Source organism: Capsicum annuum, chromosome 4 (assembly GCF_002878395.1).
Source record: "Capsicum annuum cultivar UCD-10X-F1 chromosome 4, UCD10Xv1.1, whole genome shotgun sequence".
Lineage (NCBI taxonomy): Eukaryota > Viridiplantae > Streptophyta > Magnoliopsida > Solanales > Solanaceae > Capsicum > Capsicum annuum.
In genome coordinates, this window is record NC_061114.1 from 3,169,873 (window position 1) to 3,181,501 (window position 11,629).

General features: G+C 36.9%; 1 protein-coding gene across 1 annotated transcript; it reads right to left on the reverse strand.

Moving 5' to 3' along the window:
- Positions 1 to 4,050: 4,050 nt before the first annotated feature.
- LOC107869277 (LRR receptor-like serine/threonine-protein kinase FEI 1) lies at positions 4,051 to 6,846 on the reverse strand. The gene is made up of 2 exons (XM_047410575.1): positions 4,726 to 6,846; positions 4,051 to 4,464 (listed from the first exon to the last, which is right to left on the reverse strand). Exons 1-2 carry the CDS (start codon positions 5,003 to 5,005, stop codon positions 4,313 to 4,315), a joined length of 432 nt encoding a protein of 143 aa, XP_047266531.1. The 5' UTR covers positions 5,006 to 6,846; the 3' UTR covers positions 4,051 to 4,312.
- Positions 6,847 to 11,629: the final 4,783 nt, after the last annotated feature.

The window sequence follows — 11,629 nt, forward strand, 5'->3', positions numbered from 1 at the left end:
GAAAAACTCACTCGAGACGTTCATGAAAGGAACCCCCTAGGGTATTTCACCGTAAAACTTGTTGACAAAAACATTGAAATACTTCAGGTTCTGGAGTTTCTCCAAAGACATGGGAATAGTTCCCGATATATTATTATCAAAAAGGTCTAGGAATTCCAAACCTACCATGTTGCTCATTTAGTCAGGTATAGATCCTTGCAACTTGTTGTGACTCAAAGAAAGGTGCACCAGAGTTTGTAATCCTCCAATTTCTTTAGGAATTCCATTTGAGAATCGATTCATTGACAGATCTATTAGTGTTACAGCCTTTAGATTTCCAATTTCTGGAGGTAAAGTACCTACCATGTTGTTTGACGATAAGTCAAGAACCACTAGATCTTGAAGGTTCCCTATGCTTGGTGGTATATTGGAACTCAATTTATTGGAACCCAGATGTATCTCCCTAAGGGAAGTAACGTTCCCTAAACAATTTGGAAGAGGTCCTGAAAGTTGATTTTGACCCAAGTAAATAGCAACCAAATAATGCAATTTACATATATGATTCCAATAAATCCTGTAAGTTTGTTGCTTCTCAAGTTGAACCGCTGAAGGTCTCTCAAGTTGCCAATTGATGTTGGAATCGATCTGAATAAGTTATTTACAGAAAGATCAAGGTCTAATAAGATGCTTATGTTCCCAACTTCATTTGGAATGCGCCCTTTGATTTTGCAACTGTTGGCGTAAAATTTTCTAAGAGAGGTGGAAAGGTTCCCCGTGGAGGCTGGAAGCATGCCATTTAGAGGGTTGGAATATAGGTAAAGAACTGTTAAATTTCTGTTATTGGATAAGGAAGTCAGGAAGTTTAATGATGAGTCACTGGTTAAATTGTTTCCCCCTAAATTTAGATACTGTAAATGAGTCAAATATCCAAGTGAGTTGGGAATCAAGCCTATGAGTTGGTTGTATGAAAGCTCTAGAATAGTAAGTTTTGAACAATTGGAGATGGAATGAGTTGGTTATATGAAAGCCTACAAGATTGGTTAAGTTGCCCAGATAAAGCACTTCAATGTTGGGTAATATAGAACCTATGTTTGGTGGGAGGCTTCCTGATAGATTGTTGAATGTAAGATCAATTATTCTCAGCCCTGATATGTTGAAGATCTCCATGTTAAGTCGACCACTAAAACTATTATACCAAGAATAAGTACCTCCAACTCAACGAGATTGCTTATCTGTTTTGGTATTTCACCTGTCAACACATGAACAAAAAATGAATACGCGTGAGATGACCTAGTTAGCTCAATGCTTATCTATGTGATTCATGCTTTAGTTTTACCTGATGAAAAGGTGTCGACAAGAACTCAAAAATTGTTATTGATCAAAGTTGTAAGAAGGATGTGCATATTATAAAAAATTTTCTCCATGAAAATTCTTAATTTACTTTTCTATGAATTTCTGATTGTGTAGGATTGTATTTTTATATGGACTCAAATATATAAACTGATACTTTATTAGAAGTTAGCTAACTACCAACAGGAGTTCAAATTTACTAGTTATTTCTTAAAACAGATTAATTTTAATTGGTTAAAACAGGAGTTCAAGTTTGTTATTACTCAAGAACAAGCCCTGCAGGTCTCTCAACTTGCCAATTGATGTTGGAAATGATCCGACCAAGTTATTTCCTGAAAGATCAAGGTCTAATAAGCTGCTTAAGTTCCCAACTTCATCTGGAATTCGCCCTCTGATTTTTCAACTACTGGCGTAAAGTTTTATTAGAGACATAGAAAAGTTCCCTACAGAGACCGGAAGCAAGCCATTTAGAGAAAGGTATGTTAAATTTCTACAATTGGTTAAAGAAATCAGGAAGCTTAATGATGAATCGCTGGTGAAATTGTTTCCCCCTAAGTTTAGGTACTGTATATGAGTCAAATATCCAAGTAAGTTTGTTGCGTGAAAGCAGTAGTAAAGTAAGTTTTGAACAATTGGAGATGGAATGAGGAATAGTCCCAACAAGATTGGTATAGGCCAGATAAACTCTTTCAACGTTGGGTACGATAGAACATATGTTTGGTGGGAGGCATCCCGATAGATTATTTTTTGACAGAGAAATCTCTTTCAGACCGGATATGTTGAAGGTCTCCATATCTATTTTTTGAAAGTGAACCACTGAATCTATTATTCTGAAGATCAAGTACCTCCAACTCAATGAGATTGCTTATCGCTTTGGGTATTTCACCTGGAAACACATATAGTGGATTACCTGTGAGTTGGTTTAATCTATTTCTGCTAAGATTTAAGAATTGCACCTTGTTTAAGTTGTGAATCTCCCGTTGTAGAATCCACTAATATTTTAACTCTTATATTGTTGGTGATACGAAAGTATTAAAAGAACAAAAAGAAAAAAAATACATATGGAAGATAAATATATGTGAATGGAGATTCTACCAAGATTATTTTCAAATTCATGGTGCAAATCCAAGATCTTTGATTATAGGGAGAGGAATCATGTTCATCCATAACGACCCTTAACACTAAATTTTACTTTCTTTTAGAGATGTTTTTATTAATTTATATTCTTAAATAGTATACAACATTTCTTTGTAATGAGTGAAGTCATTCGACTCTTCAGTTACTTGATTCCCTAAGTTATTTGGTCAAGGCGAGCAAAATACTCCTCGCATAGCAAGAGCCATGTTGGAGACAAGTATATAGCTTAGTTTGCATTGATGTCAACCATAATAATTCATATTTTTTTGGATAAGATTTTTTTTTTTTTTTGACGAGAAGATAGAGAAAGAAGCTCATTATACTTTATTATCGATGCGGTAGTTTCTGGGTGCACAATGTGTCCTAAAGTACTAACAACATACTATGCATCATAACATTATTACCTAAGCACTGATGAAAAACATACTATGCATCATAACATTATACTTAAGTGTTGATGCACGAGTTTCATTGTTTCGAGGATTTTTATCTCTAGAATTTGAAGAGCTAGTAGGTGATATTTCCATAAAATGGACAAAGGATCCATTTTTAGATTTGACTAGCCGCCTTTTCTTCGATCTGTAACAATCTTATTATTGTCCTGTAGATACTGATTACTTATATAGTTATAGTATAAGCTAAGCTCAATATGCTAAATTGTGCTAAAGTATTAGTTTCTTGCTAATGGAGTTTGACTCTTTAAGAACCAAAAGATGCAATTGGAAAGGAGAAAGGAGAAAATTCTTGATGCATGATCGATTATGTATGAATCTTGAACTGAATTTGAAAAATAATTTTTACTTTTTATCGCACTAAAATAATTTCGCGCAGACTCTGATTACTTATAATGTTCCTCCCAGCACTAGTTCTAAATGGTTCATTGTTCACAACATAATTGGTATATTTCATAGCACTATTGGGACTGCATGTATTGTCGCTCACACCATAAGCTGTACCAAGAGTGCTCGGATTGTGAAAAGTTACTGAACAGAAGGCGGAAGATTAACAGGAGGAAGATCCCCTGGACCTAATTTAACTAATTGTATATTAAATATACAGGCTTGGTATGGCTAGGAAAAGGTCTCGGTTTCTGGTGACCTTAATTCATATAATAAACATAGTGAGTCAGCACAATACATAAATAAAATTGCACAAGAGAGACAACAGTTGCAAACAAGAGTATTTCAAACTGCAATGTTTTTTCTCCATTCAAATCATTTGATGGTCTGCTCCCACCAGATAACTACTATAACTGAATAACACTTGTTCTAACTTTATGTTCTCTGAGGCCTCTGGTTTGAAGACAAATGTAGATAAGAGTCAAGTCTATTCTGGAGAGGTACTGACCATACCAAAAGAACTATCCTAGCTCTGCTTGGCTATGAGAGTGGTGAGCTTCCTTTCAAGTATATAGGTGTTCCATTATTCATTAAAAGACTCACCATTCTGCAACGCAAACCCCTACTGGAAAACATTACTGTCAATATCAATACATGGATGGTCAAATGCTTATAATGCCGAAGAAAGCAATCAAGTTGATAGAGGCTACTCGTAGCTATTTGTGGTCTAGGGAATCTACAATAACAAGGAATTCTATGGTGGCATGGGAGAAACTATGCTTTGGGCTTTAAGTCTTCACAAAGAGAAACTATGGTTGACTCTGGAATGCACTAGGGGACTTCAGCAAGATCGTTCATAAGAACAAAGAAGTGTAGGAGTGATTCATATAATTCCCTGGTAATTCATAAAATTCCTTTTATAGCCCCCCCCCAAAAAAAAAATACATTCTTCTAATCAATACAATTATTTAGCAAACATTTTCAGCAAAACATGCAAGAAGTTGAATTTAGATCTTTTGTAGCATTCCTACAACATCTTTCATGCTTGTCCGACTTGTTGGAGATTCAGCACAGCAATCTAGTGTGACATTCATGATTGATGCCACACAATCCAACTTCTTCAATAAGTGATTATCTGTAGGTGGAACCAAGTTGGCATCTGCAACATCTATTACTGCATCAGGAAGTGAATAAATAACCCATTGTTTCAAGCTAAGATCTCCCTCAAACTCACTAGGCTTTCTCCTAGTAAACGTTTCCAGCAACATGATTCCATAACTATACACGTCACATTTTGTAGACACCAATCCATCTTGTCCATACTCTACAATCAAAGAATTAATTTAAAGATGTAACTTGATAACTAGGTGGAAAAAAAGAAAAGCAAAAGAAATGTTCAAAGCAAAATCAAGAGACGTACCTGGCGCAATATAACCCAATGTTGCTAAGGTTTTAGTGTATAAATCACTCTCATCTTCACCAAGCAGTTTTAAAATGCCAAAGTCTCTTAGGTGGGCAACCATATCCTTGTCCAGTAAGACATTAATAGGCTTCAAATCACACTGGATCACAGGCGGCGAGCACCCATGGTGAAGATATTCCAAAGCACATGCCACATCTATCATTATGCTTAGCCTTTGCATGATATCTAAGAAGTAGTTGTGCGAATACAAATACTTCTCAAGGCTCCCATTAGGCATATACTCGAGCACTAAAACCTTAAAATCAAGGTTGGAACAGCTAGTAATGACTTTTACGAGATTCCTATGGCGAAGGCTGCGCAGAACTTCACATTCCGTATCGAAGCTCTTGAGTGCTGCATCTAGTTGCAGATTGAACACTTTAACTGCTATGGCAGTTCCACTTCTGAGAACACCTTTGTAAACAGAGCCAAAACTTCCAGAACCAATCAGATTACTCTCGCTAAGTGCATAAGTTTCTAGGATCAATTCATAGTATGAAATTCTTTATCTTGTTATGGCAGATAATGAATCTGCTTGTTGAGGAGGTGTTTTACCTTTTCTATACCTTATCCATAAAGGAATAAAGGAGCTTCGAACAACTACTAGTGCAATTGCGAGCAGAACAAATAGAACAAGCAATTTTTTCCTATTTGATTTGTGCATTGATGATGTGGGGCATGGCGGGACACTAAATCTTGAAGAACCACACAATGCTTCATTGTAGATGAAAAACTGGCTCGAGAGGTTCTTGAAAGGACCCCCTGAGGGTATTTCCCCATACAATTTGTTGACAGAAACATTGAAATACTTCAAATTTTGAAGTTCCTCCAAAGACTTAGGAATGTTTCCAGATATATTATTATGAGAAAGGTCTAGGAATTCCAAACCTACCATGTTACTCATTCAGTCAGGTATAGATCCTTGCAACTTGTTGTGTCTCAAAGAAAGGTGCACCAGATTTTCCAAAGCCTCCAATTTCTCTAGGAATTTCATTTGAGAATTGATTCATTGATAGATCCATCTTGGTTACCACCTTTAGATTTCCAATTTCTGGAGGTAAACAACCTACCATGTTGTATGATGATATGTCAAGAACCACTAGATCGTGAAGCTTCCCTAAGCTTGGTGGTATATTTGAACTAAATTTGTTGGAACCAAGATGCATCTCCCTAAGGGAAGTAATATTCCCTAAACAATTAGGAAGAGATCCTCAAAGTTGATTTTGACCTATGTCAATTTCACCCAAATACTGATATTTACATATATGATCTCCAATAAATCCTGTAAATTTGTTGCTGCTCAAGTTGAAGTGCTGAAGGTTTCTCAAGTTACCAATTGTTGTGGGAATCGATCCAACGAAGTTGTTTCCAGAAAGTCTAAAGTCTAATAAGCTGCTTAAGTTCCCAACTTCATCTGGAATTCTCCCCTTGATTTTGCAATTGGTGGCGACAAATAATCTAAGATATGTGGAAAGGTTCCCCGCGGAGGCAGGAAGCATGCCGTTTAGAGGATTCAAATATAGAGTCAGAAATGTTAAATTTCTGCAATTGGTTAAGTCAGGAAGCTTAACAAAGAGTCACTGGTTAAATTGTTTTCCCCTAAATTTAGTATCCGTAGATGAGTCAAATATCCAAGAGAACTGGGAATCAAGCCAGTGAGTTAGTTGTTAGAAAGCTCAAGAATAGTATGTTTTGAACAGTTGGAGATGGAATGAGGAATAGTCCCAACAAGGTTAAGCTCCCCATATAAAGCTCTTCAATGGTGGGTAAGGTAGAACCTATGTTTGGTGGGAGGCTTACTGATAGATTGTTGAATGAAAGATCAATTATTCTCAGCCCTGATATTTTGAAGATCTCCATATCAAGTGAACCACTAAAACTATTATATTGAAGATTAAGTGCCTCCAACTCAACGAGATTGTTCATCTCTTTGGGTATTTCACCTGGAAACACATATAGTGGATTACTACTGAGTTTAAATAGTTGGTTCAATCTATTTTTGCAAAGATATAAGAATTGCATCCTGTTTAAGTTGTCAACTGCTTAAGTTGTCAATCTCCCATGATAGAATCCACTAAGATTTTAACTTTGATAATGTTGGTCATATGAAAGTATTAAAAGAAAAATAAGAAAAAATACGTATAGAAGATCAATATATTTGAACAGAGCCGTTAATTTGGCTTCTTTCCATGCTTAATACCACCAAACTTAGATACCTCAGTTAATGCAATTACTGTGTAATAAGATAAAATTCTTGAAGTTCAATTTTATTCACTTTTACCCATTTTTACTTTATCCTACCGTGTACCCTCATCCATGTTATTATATCCACACAAAAATACAAAAATAACAAACTCCCTAACAAATTCTATCCTATCCTAACCCATTTACATCTCATCCTAACAACGTACCCAATCAAAATAAACCACATCACACCCTACCCCTACCCCTACCCCCACCTCACTACCCCACCTACCCTACCCCACAACCACATAATTCCATAGGCATATATACAACAAAAAAAGGAAATCATGGGATCCATTTTTTTTTTTCCATTCCACAGAATTCCATTTTTTTCCTTTTCTTCTTCACGATTCACACACACTCCTCACATCCTCATAAAAGACACTCACTGAAGTTCCCCATTTGGACAATTAAGAATACACACGATAGTAGCCATGGATGAACTCCATTTTACTTTTTCTTCTCCATGGCACACATAACACTCACCTTCACTAAATACACAAGAACACACTCACCACAAAAACCATTACCATCATCTTCCATTTTTAGCTGCTACCGAGATAAACTCACGCACACACTCATCGGATTCACACTCTCTTCACCGCACACACACACATAGATCGGAGAAAATAGCAAGAGAGAGAACAGAGAGAGTAGAGAAACAACAGCTCGCCCACGCTACTGTTCTGGCGACCTTTTGTCACCGGAAAACGGCGTCTCCTCACCGGATTCAACACTATTTCGGGATCAAAATTGATTGGGAATTTAGGTTCGGAATCTGGGTTTTCGATTTGAGTTGGATTTCGGGTTTCGTTGCGGATTCGAATTGGTCATTCTTATTCAGGTTGTTTTTGGGTTACTATTCCGACAGTAGCTTTGCCGGAATCATCTCCTCCGTTCGTCATTCGCTGGATCGATCTCAAACTCGCCGAATCTCATTGCTTTCATCTGACTTTCGGGCGAGATATAGACAGAAACCGATCCCATCTTCATCATTTTTCTTCCCTTCGTTGTTCATTTTCGTCACTGTTTCAACGGGCTCATAAGAAAAAAATGAGTCATCGTTCATGGTTACTGTTCCAGCACGTCTATCGAAGAAACAACGCCATTGATTGCCCTTTTCTTAAATTCAATCCAAAGCTAGTTTATTGTAGCTATTCCATTTTAATCTGTGTTGCATTTTAGCTGGCTTTGTGTTTCTTCGTGGGTTTTGTACTAGTTTTATTGGAAGATTGGTTAGTGTTTGGTAGTAATTTCTTGAATATTGAATTAGGGTTCCTTGTTGAGGTTCTCCGGTCAGGTATTTTGGTCATCTTTATTACCAACGACAACAACAAGTTCTATTGAGGCGGCGGTATTCATCGACTTTTGGTCGAGTTATTCTAGAATTTGGTTACTTTGGGTGTCTTCTATTTCAATCGGATCATTCGTGGTCAATTTTGTGATTTTTGGTTTCTCTATACCAAGTTGGGATTGCATCACCATTGAGGTCTCACTATTCGGACTCTCGGAGTTGGTTTTCCTAAACATTATTATCATCATAATCGAGTATTTGAAGGTCCATTCCTTAACTCTCTCTCTTTATTATTTTTTTAATGTGGCTATGATGTGTTCTTTGGTGATATGTTTCGATCTTGTGTTTGAGCAATCGTGATTATTATGGTTGATATTGATTGATTGATTCACATGAATGAAGGAATTGAAAGATTTGAATTCATGTGGGAATAAGTGGGCCAAGAATTGAAAACTTGATATAATTAGTGAATTTTGATTAGTTTGATTCATTAGTTGTTTGACTTGAAATAAACGTTAATTGAATATGGTAGTATCAAGATACACCGATGGGAATAGGCAAGACGTAGGTCGGGTAGGCAAATCTAGTGATTGTGGGTTGATTGAATGGTTTGATTTTATCACTTTTGAATCAATTGTATAATTTAGCTGGGGAATGCCCTGAAGGATTTGTATTGATTTACCCGGGGAATGGCCCAAAGTAGCATGTATGCAAAGGAGGCTCGTGATCAAGGCCCAGAACGTCGGGTGGAGTTTAGTTTAGGATTAGTTTAGAATAGAATAGGTTTTATATTTCAGCACCTCTTTTATTTTGGATTGTATAATTTGGACTGAACATTATTTTGGTTTGTTTTGAATTTTGTGTGATTTGTTTGTTTGCTTGTTTTGTGTGTTTATGTGGTTTGTACATTTGTAATATCAAATTAGCCGATATGCTCCACCAAGCGACCGTGGTTGAACCACGGGATCGAGGGATGCCTAACACCTTCCCCTCGGTCAATAGAATTCCTTAGCCGGAATCTCTATTCGCGGATGAGTTTTTAGAGTCAAACTGTTTCGAAAAGGATTTTCCAAAGGTGACTTGGCATACCGGATAATGCCAACTTGCGATTCTGAATAAGAAAAAATAATGTAAATAATCCTTTTTTTTCGAAACAAATTTTTCATTTTTTGTCACCTTAATAATAATACCCTTTCGAACTTAAAATACATACATATTTTTTTTGGAGTCGGAAAAAAGGGTTGTGACAGCTCTCCCGACTACACTGGGGACTTTTCAGAATTCCAGCTTATTTTGGAGTCGTATTGACTTTGCATGGCATTACGAGTGTATAAGCATTGTTTGTGATTTCTGATTGCATTATTGTTATCACTTTTTGTACATTTTTCGTGCTCTTTGTGTCTGGCATTTATCCTATGTGTTACCGCTTTTATTTCTGGTATCATGTGCCTACCCCTAGGCCTTTTTTCTGCAACAAGTCCGTAGTACACGTGTTGTACACGACCTCTAGTTGAGTCACCCTTATTTTAGGAGGGGGAGCCATCGGTGTTATGGAGTAGGTTGAAAGCAAAGCAGCCACTATCGACCGTACGCTCCCCCGAACAGCCTTGTTAGTGAACCACAACGTAGGTCAGCCTTTAGGTCATGCTTATGTGCATCATACTGAGACCTAGCGAGACCCATATGGCCCTTTGTAGGAGACTCACCTCTAAAGCATCCCTACGTGCTAACTGTTGCATCTTTAAGGGTAACGTGGTCATTTGACGGACTAATTTGAAAAAAAAAAAGCTTTTGTTAGGAGTAAGGTGTGTAGGCAAAAACGAAAAAGAATTAAAAAGAAGAAAAAAATAGAAAAAAAGTGAGTCGAAAAGAATGAATCAAAAGGAGTGTCGTAGTTTATTTTAGAGTTCTTTATGGCTTTTGTTCTTCACGATCCAAAAACTCAAAAAAGATTTTTTTTTTTTTACTTTTTGCATTTGTCTTCTCAAAGTACGGTAAGTTCAAAAAAAAAAAAAAGGAAAAAAAAAAGGGTTTTGGTTGCCTTTTCTACTTATTTGTGAAAAGCAAAAATACCAAAAAGATTTTTCTTCATAATTGGTGGTGTCAGTCTTAGTTGAAGTGTCTAGTTGAAAATCCAAAAAGTTTTTATTTGTTTGTTTTTGGTTGTGCCTCTTAAGTTAGGATCAATTGATTAGTTAATCGTTAATTGTCCAATCTGGATGAACTACGCATACCTGATTCCCTTCCCTCGGGTTGGGATACGTAGGCAACCCTCGGTGGGTCCCGTAATCTTTGTGTTTGCCTTTATCTTATTATTAGCCTAGGTCTCTCGCCCCGTAATCTAGAGTTGTTAGCCAAGTAGACTGATTTCGCTCAGTACTTCTGTTTGGCAAATTAGAGTCATGAATGTGGTCTGTCCCATCGACATATGCTTGCGTCAAAAATCACAAGGGTTGGGAATTTTTTGCTCATGTCGAATTTTTGAGATAACGTCTTTTGTGTTATTACAGGATGTATTTGTCCACCAAGTCTAGAGTCTTGATGGTTCTCAAGGTGCCCAAAAAGTTAATTAAGTGGTGGGAAATGTTTAACTATGTTGATCAGCAGAAACTGATTAAAATATTAGGTGATCTTACGGAACTTCTGCATGTTACCCCTAGTCCAGATTTAATAGAGACTTTGTTGACCTTTTGGGATCTAAGTAGTTTGGTGTTCAGGTTTGGAGAATGTGAAATGACTCCTACCTTGGCAGAAATATCCGGTTTGTTGTATTTTCCCTATATCGAGAAGGATATGATCCAAGTACGAAATCATACTGGCGTGAGATTTTTGCAGTCTTGTGGTTTAAAAAGTAAGGGTATGCGTTTGGGTTGTTTAAGTGATTCGTGGGTTTCTTTAGACTTTCTATTCGCTAGATTTGGGTCCTTGGAAGGTTTTGATTGCTTTTGAAATGAATTTCATATGACTAAGGAGAAGTGGGAGAGAAAGCGTCTTGAAGTCTTCACCCTCGCTTTGTTAGGTACTTTAGTGTTTCCGCTAGAAGAAAGACGTATTAATATAAGTTTGCAATCTGTGGTGATGGCTCTATTTCATAAGGATCAAAATGACAAGGGCATTAATCAAAAGGGCAGGTTCACTCTCATACCCATGATCTTAACAGAAATATATAAGGCTTTAACTGAAGTGAATGGGGGGATGAGATTTTTTGAGGGAAGTAACCTGATATTGTAGTTATGGATGATGGAGCATTTGCATGTGCCTTCTTTAGTTAGACCAGATGTGGTGGATCATTGTATTCCCAATCGAGTGAAAGCCATTGACCTC

Coding starts and splice junctions, on each gene's coding strand:
- LOC107869277 (XM_047410575.1), bottom strand. CDS start 5,005: ATGCCTAATGGGAGCCTTGAGAAGTATTTGTATTCGCACAACTACTTC. Junction 4,465..4,725: donor ATTGGGTTATATTGCGCCAG/GTACGTCTCTTG, acceptor TAGATGTTGCAG/ATGCCAACTTGGTTCCACCT.